This window comes from Oncorhynchus kisutch, linkage group LG19 (genome assembly GCF_002021735.2).
Source record: "Oncorhynchus kisutch isolate 150728-3 linkage group LG19, Okis_V2, whole genome shotgun sequence".
Classification (NCBI taxonomy): Eukaryota; Metazoa; Chordata; class Actinopteri; order Salmoniformes; family Salmonidae; genus Oncorhynchus; species Oncorhynchus kisutch.
Window position 1 is genome coordinate 59,771,089 of NC_034192.2, and position 21,942 is coordinate 59,793,030.

The 21,942-nt window shown below is 42.3% G+C and overlaps 1 protein-coding gene across 2 annotated transcripts in view; it reads right to left on the minus strand.

The window, feature by feature from the left end:
• The window catches only part of LOC109910214 (glycine receptor subunit alphaZ1), a 91,108-nt gene that overhangs the window by 19,044 nt on the left and 50,122 nt on the right, over positions 1–21,942 (minus strand). For both annotated transcript variants that reach the window (XM_031797975.1, XM_031797974.1), the window contains 5 exons: positions 19,297–19,520; positions 14,675–14,757; positions 13,997–14,134; positions 6,362–6,576; positions 2,765–2,911 (listed from right to left, as the gene is read on the minus strand). In XM_031797975.1, the coding sequence (XP_031653835.1) occupies positions 2,765–2,911; positions 6,362–6,576; positions 13,997–14,134; positions 14,675–14,757; positions 19,297–19,520 (807 nt within the window). The remainder of the gene's footprint in view (positions 1–2,764; positions 2,912–6,361; positions 6,577–13,996; positions 14,135–14,674; positions 14,758–19,296; positions 19,521–21,942) is intronic.

Consider the following 21,942-nt stretch of genomic DNA (forward strand, 5'->3'; position numbering starts at 1 on the left):
CTCTCCCTCCTCCTTCTCCTCCTCTTCCTCCTCCTCCCCTCCCTCCTTCTCCTCCTCCTCCTCTTCCTCCTCCTCCCCTCTCCCCTCCTCCTTCTCTTCCTCCTCCTCCCCTCTCCTCCTTCTCATCCTCCTCCTCTTCCTCCTCCTCCCTTCTCCTCCTCTTCCTCCTCCTCCCCTCTCCCTCCTCCTTCTCCTCCTCTTCCTCTTCCTCCCCTCTCCACCCCTCCTCCTTCTCCTCCTCCTCCTCCTCTTCCTCCTCCTCCCCTCTCCCTTCTCCTCCTCGTCCTCTTCCTCCTCTTCCCCCCCTCCCTCCTCCTTCTCCTCCTCTTCCTCCTCCTCCCCTCTCCCCTCCTCCTCCTCCGCAGACTTATTCTATTAGCTTCAAGGCTGACAGGTTTACTTCTAAATAAATTACATGGTCTTGTATTTGATCAATTCATCTGGACAGATAAAATTGATTGATTAAACAGTAAAAAACATCTAACATCTGAATTCCTCCGCCTAGCTGCCCCTCAGAGAAATGAGATGACTGATGCAGAGAAAGAGTCCCCTAGCTGGATCTGAGTTTTAGGATGAGGGAACAACACTCTCTGTGGTAGAAAGAAACTACTAAATGAGTCATACTTTCTGTATTTGATATTCAGTCTTCAAGACATCAATAACACAAACACTATCAGACAAATAACAGCTACGGAGTTTGTTTGGATCTGACATCTTATTAAAAGCAAAAAAACACAGAGTGTAGCGATGGGGTTTTCAATTTCAATCTACTTGTTTTATTGCCTGATCCCAGATCTGTTTGTGCTGTCTTGCCAACTCCTTTGGTCATTGTGCATGAACAACTAGGTATGCCAATGACCACAGGAGTTGGCTATACAGCAAAACAGATCTGGGACCAGACTACTTGTTTAACTGACTTTAATACAAGGATAACAGGCACCGCCCATTGGGAATGTTGTAATGCAGTGGCCTTTCAACCCAACAGTTACAACCTGGTGTGCTCTTGGGCCTGTTAGACGATAGATTATGTCAGACTGCGTTAAGGCATGGGGGAATAATTTCATTGTTCTGAATCTGATACACCGCCTTTGGCATTTTTTCCTATTTTATTGTTTTACAACTTCGAATTAAAATTGATTTTTTGGGGGAATTCTATTATTTGATTTACACAACATGCATACCAGTTTGAAGATGCAAAATATTTTTATTGTGAGACAAACAAGAAATAAGACCAAAAAAACCCTGAAAACTTGAGCGTGCATAACTATTCACCCCCCCCTCCCCAAAAGTCAATACTTTGTAGAGCAACCTTTGCAGCAATTACAGCTGCAAGTCTCTTGGGGTATGTCTCTATAAGCTTGGCAAATGAAAAAACATGAAAAACATCCCACAGCATGATGCTGCCACCACCATGCTTCACTGTGGGGATGGTATTCTCGGGGTAATGAGGGATGTTGGGTTTGCGCCAGACATAGCGTTTTCCTTAATGGCCAAAAGCTACATTTTAGTCTCATCTGACCAGTATACCCTCTTCCATATGTTTGTGGAGTCTCCCACATGCCTTTTGGCGAACACCAAATGTGGTTGCTTATTTTTTTCTTTAAACAATGGCTTTTTCTGGCCACTCTTCCGTAAAGCCCAGCTCTGTGGAATGTACGGCATAAAGTGGTCCTATGGACAGATACTCCAATCTCCACTGTGGAGCTTTGCAGCTCCTTCAGGGTTATCTTTGGTCTCTTTGTTGCCTCTCTGATTAATGCCCTCCTTGCCTGGTCCATGAGTTTTGGTGGGCGGCCCTCTCTTGGCAAGTGTTTTGTGTTTTTTAATAATGGATTTAATGGTGCTCTGTGGGATGTTAAAAATTTCAGATATTTTCTGATATTTTTTTATAACCCAACCCTGATCTGTACTTCTCCACAACTTTGTCCCTGACCTGTTTGGAGAGCTCCTTGGTCTTCATGGTGCTGCTTGCTTTGTGGTGCCCCTTGCTTAGTGGTGTTGCAGACTCTGGGTCCTTTCAGAACAGGTGTGTGGATATATACTGAGATCATGTGACAGATCATGTGACACTTAGATTGCAAACAGGTGGACTTTAGTTAACTAATTATGTGACTACTGAAGGTAATTGGTTGCACCAGATCTTATTTAGGGGCTTCATAGCAAAGGGGGTGAATACATATACACGCACCACTTTTCCGTTTTTTATTTTTTAGAATTTTTTGAAACAAGTCATTTTTTTCATTACATGAAATCCAAATAAAAATCCATTTAAATTGCAGGTTGTAATGCAACAAAATAGGAAAAATGCCAAGGGGGATGAATACTTGTGCAAGGCACTGTAGGCATGTGGGAATAATTATATTGTTGTGAATCTGATACACAGCTCATTCTTCTATTTGGTCTGTCTCCATGGATGTGTTGCAAATGGCACGCTATATAGTGCACTACATTTGAGCCTATTCTCTATGGGCTCTGGTCAAAATTAGTGCACTATAAAGGGACTAGGTTGTCATTTGGGACACATCCCTAATGACTTTAATCATTCTCAATACTCCCTCAGCATTAAATATGAACTGTTGTGTACTTGTAGAGAATATAAGAAAACAAAAAGTGTCATATTTAACTGAGGCTGGCTGGCTCTCTTGCTGGTCTGAGAGGAGGGGGTTAAGGTGATGGGAAGGGTTCCTGTGAAAAGTGTTAGTCTAATCTATGAATGGATAATAAACACTTGATCACAATAATTTAAAAAAAGCTGTTAATTGACCTTCATGTGTCTCCTTCTCCTCCTGAAGCGCAGCAGTTCCTTGTGTTGCCGAGCGATGAAGTTCACAGCGGCGTACTCAAGCAGGGCCGAGAAGACAAACAGGAGGCACACAGCCATCCAGATGTCAATGGCTTTCACATACGACACCTGTAATTGGGCAGAAGGACACGGTGGTAAGCAGGAGGAGGACAACAACAACTACATCTCCAGGAGTCGAAGATAATGTACAGTACCATGTCTATTCGGGAAAGTATTCAGACCCCTTGAATTTTTCCACATTTTGTTACATTACAGTACAGCCTTATTCTACACACAATACTCCATCAATCTACACACAATACTTCATCAATCTACACACAATACTCCATCAATCTACACACAATACTCCATCAATGTACACATAATACTCCATCAATCTACACACAATACTCCATCAATCTACAGACAATACTCCATCAATGTACACACAATACTCCATCAATCTACAGACAATACTCCATCAATCAACAGACAATACTCCATCAATCTACAGACAATACTCCATCAATCTACAGACAATACTCCATCAATCTACAGACAATACTCCATCAATCTACAGACAATACTCCATCAATCTACAGACAATACTCCATCAATCTACACACAATACTCCATAATGACAAAGCAAAAACAGGTTTGTAGAAATGTTTGCAAAACTGAAATATCATATTTACATAAGTATTCAGGCCCTTTACTTAATACTTTGTTGAAGCACCATTGGCAGCAATTACAGCCTTGAGTCTTTTTGGGTACTGTATGACGCTACAAGCTTGGCACACCTAATTTGGGGAGTTTCTCCCATTCTTCTCTGCAGATCTTCTCAAGCTCTGTCAAGTTAGATGGGGAGTGTCGATGCACAGCTATTTTCAGGTCTCTCCAGAAATGTTCAATCGGGTTCAAGTCTGGGCTCTGACTGGACCACTCAAGGACATTCAGATACTTGTCCCGAAGCCACTCCTGCGTTGTCTTGGCTGTGTACTTAGGGTCATTGTCCTGTTGGAAGGTGAACCTTCTCCCCATTCTGAGGTACTGAGTGCTCTAGACCAGGTTTTCATCAAGAATCTCTCTGTACTTTTCTCCGTTCATCTTTCCCTCGATCCCGACTAGTCACCCAGTCCCTGATGCTGAAAAACATCCCCACAGCATAATGCTGCCACCACTGTGCTTCACCGTAGGGATGGCGCCAGGTTTCCTCCAGAAGTGAAACTTAGCATTCAGGCCAAACAGTTCAATCTTAGTTTCATCAGACCAGAGAATCTTGTTTCTCATTGTTTGAAAGTCCTTTAGGTGCCCTTTGGCAAACTCCCAGCGGGCTGCCATGTGCCTTTTACTGATGAGTGGCTTCCACCATAAAGGCCTGATTGGTGGAGTGATGCAGAGATGGTTGTCCTTCTGGAAGGTTCTCCCATCTCCACAGAGGAACTCTGGAGCTCTGTCAGAGTGACCATAGGGTTCTTGGTCACCTCCCTGACCAAGGCCCTTCTCCCCCGATTGCTTAGTTTGGAAGAGTCTTGGTGGTTCCAAACTTCTTCCATTTAAGAATGATGGAGGCCACTGTGTTCTTGGGAACCTTCAATGCTGCAGACATTTTTTGGTTCCCTTCCCCAGAGCTGTGCCTCAACACAATCCTGTCTCAGAACACTATGGACAATTCCTTCGACCTCATGGCTTGTTTTTTCCCCCCCGACATGCACTGTCAACTGTGAGACCTTATATAGACAGGTATGTGGCTTTCCAAATCAATTGAATTTACCACAGGTGGACTCCTATCAAGTTGTAGAAACATCTCAAGAATGATCAATGGAAACAGGATGCACCTGAGCTCAATTTCGAGTGTCATGGCAAAGGGTCTGAATTCTTACGTAAATAAGGAATTTCTGTTTTTCATTTTTAATACATTAGCAAAAATGTCTAAAAACCTGTTTTTGTTTTGTCATTATTGCCACGTCCTGACCGTAGTTCCTTTTTTATGTCTCTGTTTTAGTTTGGTCAGGGCGTGAGTTGGGGTGGTCATTCTATGTTGTGTATTCTAGGTTTTGTATTTCTGTGTTTGGCCTGGTATGGTTCCCAATCAGAGGCAGCTGTCGATCGTTGTCTCTGATTGAGAACCATACTTAGGCAGCCTGTTTTCCCACTATTGGTTGTGGGTAGTTGTTTTCTGCGTCTGTGTTTTACCATACAGAACTGTTTCGGTTTTCATTTGATTTCTATTGTTCTTTTGTATTCTGTGTTCAGTTTAATACATTTATTATGGGCACTTACCACGCTGCGCATTGGTCCGATATTTCATACTCCCCGTCAGAGGAAGAAGAAAATCATTACAACGATGGGGTGTTGTGTGTTGACTGATGAGGACTAGAATAAGGTTGTAAGGTAACAACATGTGGAAAAAGTCAAGGGATCTGAATACTTTCTGAAGACACTGTATCTGTATCTAATAATCCTATGATCCTTGATTCATTAATTTGATGTCTGCTACAGAGACAACATTTAACTTCAAACTCTAAGAACTGTCCAGTACACAGTAGTCTGTACTGTCAATTGGATTGGCAGGACTCTGCTCTGCCTGGGCAGTGAGATAGAGAGATGTATGGAAACCACATCTTTGACCTGGAAATAGGGCTAAAGCTAGACTGGGTTGGCTTGTCAGTTCAGCTGAAGCTTACTGTATTTGACAAGTAAATGACAGAGCTGCCCTGGAATGCAGTTTAGGTGGCATTACAGAATGCATGGTTCACAAGACATTGTTCAAATGATGAAAGTCAGCTGCCCGAGACAGACAGAGGCAGACTGTTTTACTTCTTCCTGGTGTCGTTGGATTGTGGGATTTCTAGTCTTCCACACTAGATCAGATATTTTGATGTGTTTTCTTTAGTTTTACAGTACTTGATCAATTAAGATGTTTCATTCTTCATCTCTTCGTATTGAAAGTAGAGCACTAGAACAGGGGGATAGAAGATAATGACAGCAAAAAGTAACTTTTCCGTGGTGGCTCGATTTGTTGAGTAAAGACAGAGTAAAGGGTGACTGAATGTTGTTGTCATTCAAAATGGCCCTCTCTCCTCTCCTTCCCTCCCTGTCACCAATGCACCGAGTCAGTGAGGCGTGGAAGAGGGCGAGCAATCTGTGCTGTGTGCACCTACGCTCAGCCGTGTTGTGTGATCATTATTGTGACAGCTGAACTGCATAGAAATCACGGTTCACTTGTTCAATTTTCCAGAGAACATGAATCACCTAATGTCAACAAACAAAATGGGAGGATACTCTTCCAGGACATAATTATAAAATCATAGTCCATCATGCAAAGTCCCTCTTCCTTTTTAATCTGAAAATCCCTTTTTTCTCATGTTGACTTAGTTTGACCATCTAGGACAATAGACAGAGTGTGGCTTGTAGTTCATCTAGGACAATAGACAGAGTGTGGCTTGTAGTTCATCTGGGACAATCCTCACCTTGGGGAGGGAGACTCGGGAGCCGGAGCTCTGGGTTAGGGAGTTTGTCTCACCTTGGGGAGGGAGGCTCGGGAGCCGGAGCTCTGGGTTAGGGAGTTTGTCTCACCTTGGGGAGGGAGGCTCGGGAGCCGGAGCTCTGGGTGGTCATAGTGAGCACGGTGGTAATGCCCAATCCCACTCTGGCAGGTGCAGCGTCCATGTTGATCCAGAAGGACACCCAGGACAAAATGACAATCAGAAGGCTGGGGATGTACATCTGAATCAGGTAATAGCCCATCTGCCTCTCCAGATGGAAACGAGCCTCGATACAAGTGAACTTTCCTGCACAGACAGAGGAGAAAGCAGGGGTTCAGTATTATAGAGGACACAGACAGAGGAGAAGGCAGGGGTTCAGTATTATATAGAGGACAGAGACAGAGGAGAAGGCAGGGGTTCAGTATTATATAGAGGACAGAGACAGAGGAGAAATCAGGGGTTCAGTATTATACAGAGGACAGAGACAGAGGATAAATCAGGGGTTCAGTATTATACAGAGGACAGAGACAGAGGAGAAATCAGGGGTTCAGTATTATACAGAGGACAGAGACAGAGGAGAAATCAGGGGTTCAGTATTATACAGAGGACAGAGACAGAGGAGAAATCAGGGTTTCAGTATTACAGAGGACATAGACAGAGGAGAAATCAGGGGTTCAGTATTACAGAGTACACAGACAGAGGAGAAAGCAAAGGTTCAGTATTAAGGTGTGACACAAGATTAAAGATAGTTAAATAGGCAAAACAGTCTATACTATGATATATTACAATATTATTACTACAATACAGTCTATATACTGTGATATACTATGATATATTATATTATTACTACAATACAGTCTATATACTATGATATACTATGATATATTATATTATTACTACAATACAGTCTATATACTGTGATATACTATGATATATTATATTATTACTACAATACAGTCTATATATTATGATATGATATGATATATTATAATATTATTACTGTATACAGTCTATATACAGTCGTGGCCGAAAGTTTTGAGAATTACACAAATATTAATTGCTGCCTCAGTTTGTATGATGGCAATTTGCATATACTCCAGAATGTTATGAAGAGTGATCAGATGAATTGAAATTAATTGCAAAGTCCCTCTTTGCCATGCAAAATGAACTGAATCCCCCAAAAACATTTCCACTGCATTTCAGCCCTGCCACAAAAGGACCAGCTGACATCATGTCAGTGATTCTCTCGTTAACACAGGTGTGAGTGTTGACGAGGACAAGGCTGGAGATCACTCTGTCATGCTGATTGAGTTCGAATAACAGACTGGAAGCTTCAAAAGGAGGGTGGTGCTCGGAATCATTGTTCTTCCTCTGTCAACCATGGTTACCTGCAAGGAAACACGTGCCGTCATCATTGCTTTTCACTTGAAGGGCTTCACAGGCAAGGATATTGTTGCCAGTAAGACCTAAATCAACCATTTATCGGATCATCAAGAAGAGCGGTTCAATTGTTGTGAAGAAGGCTTCAGGGCGCCCAAGAAAGTCCAGCAAGAGCCAGGACCGTCTCCTAAAGTGTATTCACCTGCGGGATCAGGGCACCACCAGTACAGAGCTTGCTCAGGAATGGCAGCAGGCAGGTGTGAGTGCATCTGCACGCACAGTGAGGCGAACACTTTTGGAGGATGGCCTGGTGTCAAGAAGGGCAGCAAAGAAGCCACTTCTCTCCAGGAAAAACATCAGGGACAGACTGATATTCTGCAAAAGGTACAGGGATTGGACTGCTGAGGACTGGGGTAAAATCATTTTTTCTGATGAATCCCCTTTCCGATTGTTTGTGGCATCTGGAAAAAAGCTTGTCCGGAGAAGACAAGATGAGTGCTACCATCAGTCCTGTGTCATGCCAACAGTAAAGCATCCTGAGACCATTCATGTGTGGGGTGGCTTCTCAGCCAAGGGAGTGGGCTCACTCACAATTTTGCCTAAGAACACAGCCATGAATAAAGAATGGTACCAACACATCCTCCGAGAGCAACTTCTCCCAGCCATCCAGGAAGTTTGGTGACGAACAAGGCCTTTTCCAGCATGATGGAGCACCTTGCTAAGGCAAAAGTGAGGCAAAAGTGATAACTAAGTAACTCGGGGAACAAAACATCGATATTTTGGGTCCATGGCCAGGAAACCCAGACCTTAATCCCATTGAGAACTTGTGGTCATTCCTCAAGAGGCGGGTGGACAAACAAAAACCCACAAATTCTGACAAACTCCAAGCATTTATTATGCAAGAATGGTCTGCCATCAGTCAGGATGTGGCCCAGAAGTTATTTGACAGCATGCCAGGGCTGATTGCAGAGGTCTTGAAAAAGAAGGTTGACTATTTGCATCAACTTCATGTAATTGTCAATAAAAGCCTTTGAGACTTATGAAATGCTTGTAATTATACTTCAGTATCCATAGTAACATCTGACAAAAATATATAAAGACACTGAAGCAGCAAACTTTGTGGAAATTAATATTTGTGTCATTCTCAAAACTTTTGGCCATGACTGTACTATGATATATTATAATATTGTCACGCCCTGGTCTTAGTATTTTGTGTTTTCTATATTTATTTGGTCAGGCCAGGGTGTGACATGGGTTTATTTTGTGTTGTGTTTATGTATGGGGGTTTTTCGTAGGTTTTGTAATTGTGGCTTAGTGGGGTGTTCTAGCAGAGTCTATGGTTGCCTGAGGCGGTTCTCAATCAGAGGCAGGTGATTCTCGTTGTCTCTGATTGGGAACCATATTTAGGCAGCCATATTCTTTGAGTGTTTCGTGGGTGATTGTTCCTGTCTCTGTGTTTGTTGTCACAAAATAGGCTGTATAGGTTTTCAAGTTTCGTTTGTTGTTTTGTAGATTTAAGTTATTTCATGTATCGTTCATATTTCATTAAAGAACATGAGTAACCACCACGCTGCATTTTGGTCCGCTTCTCCTTCTACAGACGAATGACGTTACAGAATCACCCACCACACTAGGACCAAGCAGCGTGGTGACAGGCAGCGACAGCAGAAGCAGCGAAAGGAGGAATGGACATGGGAAGACGTTTTGGATGGCAAGGGTTGTTACACTTGGGAGGAGATACTGGCTGGAAGAGATCGCCTCCCATGGGAACAGGTGGAGGCACTTAGGAGAGCAGAGGCAGCCGGAGAGAGGAGCCGACGATACGAGGGAACACGGTTGGCAAGGAAGCCCGAAAGTCAGCCCCAAAAATGTCTTGGGGGGGGGGGGGGCTCAGGGAGAGTGTGGCAGAGTCAGGGTTCAGACCTGAGCCAATTCCCCCTGTTTATCGTGAGGAGCAGCGATCACAGGACTTCTGGACTTGGGAGGAGATATTGGACGGAAAAGGACCCTGGGCACAGCCTGGTGAATATCGACGCCCCAAAGAAGAACTGGAGGTGGAGAAAGCGGCGAGGCGCTGGTATGAAGAGGCAGCACGGCGACGCGGATGGAAGCCCGAGAGTCAGCCCCAAAAATGTATTGGGGGGGGGGGCTCACAGGGAGTATGGCTACGCCAGGTAGGAGACCTGCGCAAACTTCCTGTGCTTACCGGGGGGCTAAAGAGACCGGGCAGGCACCGTGTTATACTGTGGAGCGCACGGTGTCTCCAGTGCGGGTGCATAGCCCGGTGCGGTACATACCAGCTCTTCGTATTGGCCGGGCTAGAATGGGCATCGAGCCAGGTAAGGCTGGGCAGGCTCGGTGCTCCAGTGCGCCTGCACGGTCCGGTCTATCCAGTGCCACCTCCACACACCAGTCCTCCGGTGGCAGCTCCCCGCACCAGGCTTCCTGTGCATGTCCTCGGCCCAGTACCACCAGTGCCAGCACCACGCACCAGGCTTTCAGTGCGCCTCGCCTGTTCAGCTCTGCCAGAGCCTTTCTCCTCTCCAGCGCTGTCGGAGTCTCCCGCCTGTTCAGCGCTGTCCGAGCCTTCCTCCTCTCCTGCGCTGCCGGAGTCTCCCGCCTGTTCAGCGCAGCCAGAGCCTTCCTCCTCTACAGCGCTGCTGGAGTCTCCCGCCTGTTCAGTGCTGCCAGAGCCTTCCTCCTCTACAGCGCTGCTGGAGTCTCCTGCCTGTTCAGCGCAGCCAGAGCTGCCAGCCTGCATGGAGCAGCCTGAGCTGCCAGCCTGCATGGAGCAGCCTGAGCTGTCAGTCTGCATGGAGCAGCCAGAACTGTCAGTCTGCATGGAGCAGCCAGAGATGTCAGTCTGCATGTAGCAGCCTGAGCTGTCAGTCTGCATGTAGCAGCCAGAGATGTCAGCCTGCATGGAGCAGCCAGAGATGGCAGTCTGCATGGATCAGCCTGAGCTGTCAGTCTGCATGGAGCAGCCTGAGCTGTCAGTCTGCATGGAGCAGCCAGAGATGCCAATCTGCATGTAGCAGCCAGAGCTGTCAGTCTGCAAGTAGCTGTCTGTCTGCATGGAGCAGCCAGAGCTGCCAGTCTGCAAGGAGCTGCCAGTCAGCCAGACTCTTCCAGATCTGCCAGTCAGGTTTTCACGTTCCGTTTGTTGTTTTGTAGATTTAAGTTATTTCATGTATCGTTCAAATTTCATTAAAGAACATGAGTAACCACCACGCTGCATTTTGGTCCGCTTCTCCTTCTACAGACGAACGACGTTACAAATATTATTATTACAATACAGTATATGTACTATGATATACTATGATATACTATGATATATTATATTATTACTACAATACAGTATATATACTGTGATATACTATGATATATTATAATATTACTACAATACAGTCTATATACTATGATATACTATGATATATTATAATATTACTAGAATACAGTCTATATACTATGATATGATATATTATATTATTACTACAATACAGTAGATATACTATTAAATAATATATTATAATATTATTACTACAATACAGTCCATATACTATGATATATTATAATATTATTACTACAATACAGTCTATATACTATGATATATTATTATATTATTACTACAATACAGTCTATATACTATGATATATTATAATATTATTACTACAATACAGTCTATATACTATGATATATTATAATATTATTACTACAATACAGTCTATATACTATGATATATTATTATATTATTACTACAATACAGTCTATATACTATGATATATTATTATATTATTACTACAATACAGTCTATATACTATGATATATTATAATATTATTACTACAATACAGTCTATATACTATGATATATTATAATATTATTACTACAATACAGTCTATATACTATGATATATTATAATATTATTACTACAATACAGTCTATATACTATGATATATTATAATATTATTACTACAATACAGTCTATATACTATGATATATTATAATATTATTACTACAATACAGTCTATATACTATGATATATTATAATATTATTACTACAATACAGTCTATATACTATGATATATTATAATATTATTACTACAATACAGTCTATATACTATGATATATTATAATATTATTACTACAATACAGTCTATATACTATGATATATTATAATATTATTACTACAATACAGTCTATATACTATGATATATTATAATATTATTACTACAATACAGTCTATATACTATGATATATTATAATATTATTACTACAATACAGTCTATATACTATGATATATTATAATATTACTAGAATACAGTCTATATACTATGATATATTATAATATTATTATCTCTCTATTTTACTGTTGTTGCTGCTGCGGTACGATCTACTGTTATCATTACTGATATACTGTGACACATCATCTAATCTTTCTGTTCTGCATGTCTCAAGAACACAAAGAAGAAAAGATAACTGCAGGCAAGGCAATGGCTATTCAAGCTCCCTTTCCACATGGCTGTGGGAAAGCCTCAGTGCTGAATTGCCTGCTAACTGAATTATCCTCCTATTTCCCTGTAGTGTTGGAAGAGACGGAGGCAGAGGTCTGGAGAGAACATCAGTTTGACAGAGTGGCTGTAGGTAAAGTACCCCCTACATTCAAATGTTACACACCGCTATAGCTGACAGGTGTTATGTTGTGGTTGAACCCACTGCAGCTGACAGGTGTTATGTTGGTTTAATTCCAAACAGCACCCTATTCCCTATATAGTACACTACTTTTGACCGGGGCTCATAGGCAGTAGGGTGACTAGGGTGCCATTTTGGACATAACCCAGAACAGAAGCTAAAAGAGGGCATTATAAACTCATGATAGGTATCCTCTTTCTTTTCATGCTGACTGTGTGATGTAAGCACTAGGGGTGTCTTGTCTGTCAGAGTGGCTTTGATGCTCCAGATCGCTGACCAGCCATTTAATCAGCTTAGATCCATGGAAGACAGCTGTCTTTGTGTTGAAGACTTTCAATTCAATGTATTGTTTTGGATGTGGAGAGAGATAGACATGGAGGGAGGCTACAGCGTCATTGAAATTGATTTACAGCAGTGATACACTTCAGGGCTTTTAAGTACACTCCATATTTTAAATCGATGGTCTCTCTATGATAGGGGAGTGTATGAGAGAGAGAGAGAGAGAGAGAGAGAGAGAGAGAGAGAGAGAGAGAGATCAATCAAATCAAAATTATATCAAATCATGTCATACCATACCATATCATATAAAATCATATCACATCATATTAAATCATATCAAATCCATATCAAATCATATCAAAATGATATCATATCAAATCATGTCAAATTGAAATGATAAAAAATCATATCACATCATATCAAAATTATATAATATTAAATCATATGAAATGATATTAAATCATATCATACCATATCATATGAAATCATATGAAATAATATGAAATCATAGCATATCATATTAAATCATATGAAATCAAATCATATTAAATCATATATTATCATATGAAATCATATGAAATTATATCATATCAAATCATAGTAGAAAATAATAGTACACCTATTTTTCTTTCTATTACCTTTTGTGTTTCTCTCACTCCCTATTCTATTTTAGATTACATCTAGACTGGCTTTTAGTCTCTGTTTAGATTACATCTAGACTGGCTTTTAGTCTCTGTTTAGATTACATCTAGACTGGCCTTCAGCCTCTATTTTAGATGATTCTAGACTGGCTTTTAGTCTCTGTTTAGATTCCATCTAGACTGGCTTTTAGTCTCTGTTTAGATTCCATCTAGACTGGCCTTCAGTCTCTGTGTAGATTCCAACTAGACTGGCTTTCAGTCTCTGTGTAGATTCCAACTAGACTGGCCTTTAGTCTCTGTTTAGATTCCATCTAGACTGGCCTTCAGTCTCTGTTCTCTTCTGTTGTATCTGGAGTGTAACAGTGTGAGACTGATGAGGTTGAGTGGCCAGATGGTTTTCAGTGAATAACGGGGCCATTTTGGGACAAAGCCCTGATTGGTTTCGGTCCTTTCCCCCCTTCTTTCTCCCACTCTGTGTTCCAGCGTTATGTGTCCTAACAACGCACCATGTAATGTCTATGTTATGCTGTTCTCAGACAGTTAACAAAAGACCAACATAGAGAAAAATAGTTTAGTTTAACATACACCCCCCCCCCCCAAAACAAAATAAATAAATATGAGGCAGAGGTAGCCTGAGAGGTGAGAGTTTAGTTTAACACACAACCCCCCCCCCCCAAAAAAAAATATATGAGGTAGAGGTAGAGGTAGCCTGAGAGGTGAAGAGAGACAAACCTACCTGTGTTGTAGTGCTTGGTACAGTACCGCAGGTCTTTCTCCTCTTTCAGTATAAACTGAGGTAACGTCAGCCCGTCTGCGACCTGCACGGCTCCCTTCTCATCCCACTCAAATATGAGATCATTCATCGTATAGCCGACTGGATGGGAGCAGTTTGAAACAAGATCATTATTACCACAGTATTACTACAGTCTTACTACCACAGTATCACAGTACATTCAAGCTGTTTGTAAGAGAGAAAAAAACAACATCATTATTGACAATGTGGTATGATGAAGGTTTAAATGCCTTGATCAACCAACTCTACCGTAGCTCCACAGTGTTCATACAGAAGCAATACATGTTGTTTTCATTCTTCACACCTGAGAACAATAAGTCAAGAAAAAAGACAATGCCATCATTTCCAAAGAGAGGAGGTGGGGAGGGAGAAGCCAGTGTTGGCTGGTTAGAGCAGGGTGGAGGAGGTTGGTCCCCCCTAACTCCCTCCCTGTCCCTTCCCTATATCTGCTCTCTGCTGCTGGAGGGGCCTGTGTAAATCACTGGGCCTTTCATCATACTGTCCTCCAGACCAGGGACACATCCATTTCACCAACACAAAATAAATACTTTCCCCCTACCCTACCCTACCTGTGTGTGTGTGTGTGATAACTGTGTTCCTAAAGGATAATGGAATACTCACAACTCTCCAGCTGCATGATACAGGTCTGTACGTCCATTGGGAAGTTCTTCAAGTCCATGGGACAGGCCAGGACCAGTGTTATTCTGGTCACATAGAATAGAACACAACAGAACAAAACAGAACAGAACAGCATAAAACAGGAAAGACCAGAACAGAACAGACTGGCCAGGATCAGCGTTATTTTGTTAACAAGTTTAAATAGAAGAGAAAGGAATATAATGGAATATAATAGAATGGAATAGGACAGAATGGAATAAAATAGAATAGAATGGAATAGAATAGAATAGAATGAAATGGAATAGAATAGAATGGAATAGAATAGAATATAATGAAATGGAATAGAATAGGATGGAATGGAATAGAATGGAATAGAATAGAATTAAATGGAATAGAATATAATGGAATAAAATAAATGAAATATTATAGAATAGAATAGAATAGAATGGAATGGAATAGGATAGAATGTAATAGGATAGAGTGGAATAGAATAGAAAGGAATAGAATAAATGAAATATTCTAGAATGGAATAGAATGGAATGGAATAGAATGGAATGGAAGAGAACTTTCTAGAACACATCAGGTTCATAGGACAGGCCAGGATCAGTGTTATTCTGGTCACATAGCATCCATCATTAAACTAGGTAATAATGTTGGTAACACTTTACCGGCACTTATAACAACATGTTATATGCATGTGTACGCCTTTATATTGTCATATAATAAGGTTTATAGTATGTCTTCTTGTGTTATTGTTATAAACCACTAGCACAGCATTACAGGAGTAGCAGGGTAACATATTGTTCTAACTGCGGCTATATTTCCTGTCATGATGGCCTTTAATATAAAAGGTTACATTACACACCTCAGACATTCTTCCCCTCATGACAAACACCTTCCTGCTAGCCATGCATGTGAACCTCATCCCCAAACAGACTGGCTGCATCTCCATGTTACTGTTCATACCGCGAGTATAGAAAACACCTTTAGAAGAGGCAGCCATTCATGCTTCAACCTAGACGACTGCTGTTACTTTTATCTTGAGATAGGTAGGTGAGGAGCAGGTCTATTGGTTGCATTGCATTCATAGTTTACTTATACCGCAGTGTGATATCATCACCGTTACACGACAAATGTTATTTATAAGGTTTATTTTTTCAATCAGAAAATACACTATGGCAGGTTTTCTTTAGCGCGGGGTCAGGTGAGCTCAAAGCGATCTAATGGGTTCATTTGATGGTGTCAAGGTAAGAGATGAGAAGGACTCTTCTCACTGTCTTCTCATGGCTGTTTATAAGGATCCAATTCCCCTCTGCCTGTCCAAGGGTTGAATACTAGGCTTGACAACAGATCAAATACACTGCAAACTGGCTCACATTTTAAGGAGGTCATTTTAGTTGTTGTTTGGATGTTAATTGATTAATTGATGTTTTGTTTCTAGCATAAGCAATATAGAGACAAATCAGAGAGCATCTGTCAGCCATAGGTCTAGGTCTGGATAGACATGAATCTGTCAGCCATAGGTCTAGGTCCAGATAGACATGCATCTGTCAGCCATAGGTCTAGGTCCAGATAGACATGAATCTGTCAGCCATAGGTCTAGGTCTGGATAGACATGCATCTGTCAGCCATAGGTCTAGGTCCAGATAGATATGAATCTGTCAGCCATAGGTCTAGGTCTGGATAGACATTCATCTGTCAGCCATAGGTCTAGGTCCAGATAGACATGAATCTGTCAGCCATAGGTCTAGGTCTGGATAGACATGCATCTGTCAGCCATAGGTCTAGGTCTGGATAGACATGAATCTGTCAGCCATAGGTCTAGGTCTGGATAGACATGAATCTGTCAGCCATAGGTCTAGGTCCAGATAGATATGAATCTGTCAGCCATAGGTCTAGGTCCAGATAGATATGAATCTGTCAGCCATAGGTCTAGGTCTGGATAGACATGAATCTGTCAGCCATAGGTCTAGGTCTGGATAGACATGCATCTGTCAGCCATAGGTCTAGGTCTGGATAGACATGAATCTGTCAGCCATAGGTCTAGGTCTGGATAGACATGAATCTGTCAGCCATAGGTCTAGGTCCAGATAGATATGAATCTGTCAGCCATAGGTCTAGGTCCAGATAGATATGAATCTGTCAGCCATAGGTCTAGGTCCAGATAGATATGAATCTGTCAGCCATAGGTCTAGGTCCGGATAGACATGCATCTGTCAGCCATAGGTCTAGGTCCAGATAGACATGCATCTGTCAGCCATAGGTCTAGGTCTGGATAGACATGCATCTGTCAGCCATAGGTCTAGGTCTGGATAGACATGCATCTGTCAGCCATAGGTCTAGGTCCAGATAGACATGCATCTGTCAGCCATAGGTCTAGGTCCAGATAGACATGAATCTGTCAGCCATAGGTCTAGGTCCAGATAGACATGAATCCATCAGCCATAGGTCTAGGTCTGGATAGACATTCATCTGTCAGCCATAGGTCTAGGTCTGGATAGACATTAATCCGTCAGCCATAGGTCTAGGTCCAGATAGACATTCATCTGGCAGCCATAGGTCTAGGTCCAGATAGACATGAATCTGGCAGCCATAGGTCTAGGTCCAGATACACATTAATCCGTCAGCCATAGGTCTAGGTCCAGATAGACATGAATCTGTCAGCCATAGGTCTAGGTCCAGATAGACATGAATCTGTCAGCCATAGGTCTAGGTCCAGATAGACATGAATCTGTCAGCCATAGGTCTAGGTCCAGATAGACATGAATCCATCAGCCATAGGTCTAGGTCTGGATAGACATTCATCTGTCAGCCATAGGTCTAGGTCTGGATAGACATTAATCCGTCAGCCATAGGTCTAGGTCCAGATAGACATTCATCTGGCAGCCATAGGTCTAGGTCCAGATAGACATGAATCTGGCAGCCATAGGTCTAGGTCCAGATACACATTAATCCGTCAGCCATAGGTCTAGGTCCAGATAGACATGAATCTGTCAGCCATAGGTCTAGGTCCAGATAGACATGAATCTGTCAGCCATAGGTCTAGGTCCAGATAGACATGAATCTGTCAGCCATAGGTCTAGGTCCAGATAGACATGAATCTGTCAGCCATAGGTCTAGGTCCAGATAGACATGAATCTGTCAGCCATAGGTCTAGGTCCAGATAGACATGAATCTGTCAGCCATAGGTCTAGGTCCAGATAGACATGAATCTGTCAGCCATAGGTCTAGGTCCAGATAGACATGAATCTGTCAGCCATAGGTCTAGGTCCAGATAGACATGAATCTGTCAGCCATAGGTCTAGGTCCAGATAGACATGAATCTGTCAGCCATAGGTCTAGGTCCGGATAGACATGAATCTGTCAGCCATAGGTCTAGGTCCAGATAGACATGAATCTGTCAGCCATAGGTCTAGGTCCAGATAGACATGAATCTGTCAGCCATAGGTCTAGGTCTGGATAGACATTCATCCGTCAGCCATAGGTCTAGGTCCAGATAGACATTAATCCGTCAGCCATAGGTCTAGGTCTGGATAGACATTCATCCGTCAGCCATAGGTCTAGGTCCAGATAGACATTAATCCGTCAGCCATAGGTCTAGGTCTGGATAGACATTCATCTGTCAGCCATAGGTCTAGGTCCGGATAGACATTCATCTGGCAGCCATAGGTCTAGGTCCGGATAGACATTAATCCGTCAGCCATAGGTCTAGGTCTGGATAGACATTCATCCGTCAGCCATAGGTCTAGGTCCAGATAGACATTAATCCGTCAGCCATAGGTCTAGGTCTGGATAGACATTAATCCGTCAGCCATAGGTCTAGGTCCGGATAGACATTAATCTGTCAGCCATAGGTCTAGCACCGGATAGACATGAATCCGTCAGCCATAGGTCTAGGTCTGGATAGACATTAATCCGTCAGCCATAGGTATAGGTCCGGATAGACATTAATCCGTCAGCCATAGGTCTAGCACCGGATAGACATGAATCCGTCAGCCATAGGTCTAGCACCGGATAGACATGAATCCGTCAGCCATAGGTCTAGCACCGGATAGACATTAATCCATCAGCCATAGGTCTAGCACCGGATAGACATGAATCCGTCAGCCATAGGTCTAGCTCCGGGTAGACATGAATCCGTCAGCCATAGGTCTAGCACCGGATAGACATTAATCCGTCAGCCATAGGTCTAGCACCGGATAGACATGAATCCGTCAGCCATAGGTCTAGCACCGGATAGACATGAATCCGTCAGCCATAGGTCTAGCACCGGATAGACATTCATCCGTCAGCCATAGGTCTAGCACCGGGTAGACATTAATCTGTCAGCCATAGGTCTAGCACCGGATAGACATTAATCTGTCAGCCATAGGTCTAGCACCGGATAGACATGAATCCGTCAGCCATAGATCTAGCACTGGGTAGACATGAATCCGTCAGCCATAGGTCTAGCACCGGATAGACATTAATCTGTCAGCCATAGGTCTAGCACCGGATAGACATTAATCTGTCAGCCATAGGTCTAGCACCGGATAGACATGAATCCGTCAGCCATAGGTCTAGCACCGGATAGACATTCTGAGAAATTAACAAGACGAAGATACAACAAGAAAAGAATAGCATACCGAATACTATACAATACGTTCCCATTTTTTGAAATCCTTAGTAGCTTGTTGTCAGTCGTAACCTCATGGAAATTGGCGCCTTTTTCATTGGCGAAGAACAAATCAGGTTTCCAGATAGAGTCCAACATAGATGGGTCCAGGTCAAGAGAATCGTCGGGGTATTCACTATAGGCCAGCCTGGGGTCGTTCCATTGCTGCCTCAGGAAGATATTCACTCTGTAGTCCTGGGGAGAGAACAGTTCAATGTCAATAAGTGTATCAGATTATCAGAGAAAGGCCAAGCTATGTCAGTGCATTGCATCACCAGGACTCAGGGAGGTTTGATTGATTGATTGATTGGTTGATTGGTTGTTTGATTGGTTGGTTGATTGGTTGGTTGATTGGTTTGTTGATTGGTTTGTTTGTTTGATTGTTTAATATAATCATTCATTTCTGGGATAAATGATTGCACAAGACATCGGGATCGGTTTCCAATTCTTTCGATCTTAAAAACCCTATGCATTTTTATTGAATAAAGCCTAGTTAAACTAAAGACTCTATGTAGGATATTGGGCTTTCCAGGTGTAGATTGTTTATGCAAATCACGCCTGTCTGAGTAGCAGTAGCACTCTTAAGCCAGGAGATAAATAATGGTCCTGGTGGTTCGTGTAAATGTCCTTAAGAAGACCCTTCAATAGAGCTGTGGCCTATAGGCACAACAGTCCATCGTAATTGTCAATTATTCTACAGAACGAGCGTGCCGTTATATCATCCCATAACGACCATTAAGCTGTCTAGGCTGTAATGTAGCGAGGCATGATATATCAGTCGACTGAGGGGACAGCAGGTGACCTTTCCAATGGCAATCAACCACAACATTAGAAGGACATTGTCGTGCAATTATCTCACTACACACAGATAGACCTGTTTCGTTATTAGGGGAATTTTGTTTGAAAAGAAATGAGAAAAAAAAGATCAACAACTCTAGAGTCTAGTCTATGATTAGAGAATCAGGTCTAGTCTGACTATGATTACAGAATGAGGTCTAGTCTGACTATGATCAGAGAATGAGGTCTAGTCTGACTATGATTACAGAATGAGGTCTAGTCTGACTATGATTAGAGAATCAGGTCTAGTCTGACTATGATTACAGAATGAGGTCTAGTCTGACTATGATTACAGAATGAGGTCTAGTCTGACTATGATTACAGAATGAGGTCTAGTCTGACTATGTTTACAGAATGAGGTCTAGTCTGACTATGATTACAGAATGAGGTCTAGTCTGACTATGATTACAGAATGAGGTCTAGTCTGACTATGATTACAGAATGAGGTCTAGTCTGACTATGATTACAGAATGAGGTCTTTGTAGACCTTTTCATTATTTAAAATAGCAGCAATCTAGATACTAAACACACAGGTGGAATATGAAAATATCCCCCCAACAAAGGATACAATTTTTTTTAAAGTCAGTCGAGGCCGTTTTGGTTCCAGGTAGAACCATTTTAGGTTCCATGTTCTATCGGCAACCAACAAGGGTTCTTAAAAGGGTTCTCCAATTGGGGACAGCCAAAAAAACTTTTTAGGTTCTAGGTAGCACCTTTTTTTCAAAAAATGTAGAGACCATGGGAGTTGAGCTACTACAGACACATGCAGCAGCCATTCGACCAAGAATATATTTGCAGTCCAAATGGCACCCTATTCCCTATTTAGTGCACTACTTTTGACCAGGGCCCTATGAGGGTGCCATTTGGGATGAAGTTTATCTATCATCTACCTCAGTAGTCTTGCAGATGGAGAGAGATTGCAGACTGGGAAACACTGCTAGTTTACCACAGGGGCATTCATTAGGCCTTGGTTTGTTGCCAACATAGAAATATAATTACTGGAACAGGAAATCTCCTGTTTTGGTGATGGGTGAATGGGCGGCCATATTGAGTAATTCCATTTCGATGGTTGCCAACACTACCTTACTACAATGACTGATTTGACTGTTTGTTACTATCAACTCCTTACTATTACACATTATAAGTGAGATCAAGTAAGATATAAATACAATTGTAATCTCAGACCAAATCTCACCGTGGTCACCAAATGTAAACATATTTAATATGTGTGATTGAAAAAAAGGATCCTTAACAGAGTGTGACCAACTGGGTTCAAACATGGGTCTCCTACACATGAAAAGAGGATCAGGTCAGGAGCCAAGGCATTAGCTCCAGAGCCAACAACACAACACTGCAGGTCTCAGTCTGGTTATAACCCAACCTCTTCTACAACAGTCAGATTTTGAACCGTGGAGTATACTGTTGGATTACAAAGCATAGAGTTGTCTCACACACTCATCCATCAGCATCAGCAGAAGCCATAGGTGAACTTTCTCAGACATGTTGAGTGGGATGTATCTCAGCAAACTGATATACAACAACAGCATAGCACCCAATCCTTAATGCGATTCAAGCCGAAGGCCAAATAGTTAAAGCTTTGGCTATGTAGTCTTACGATGACTCTGGTCTGCATGGGGCAACACCCAACCAACTCCACCAACACACTGTAACAAACAGGACGTTGGGATTTATGTATTTCACTCTCTCGCATCTCGAAGAAGGAAAATGAAAGAGCAGCAGTCGAGGAATGAGTCCCCAAATGCTATCCTATTGCCTATAT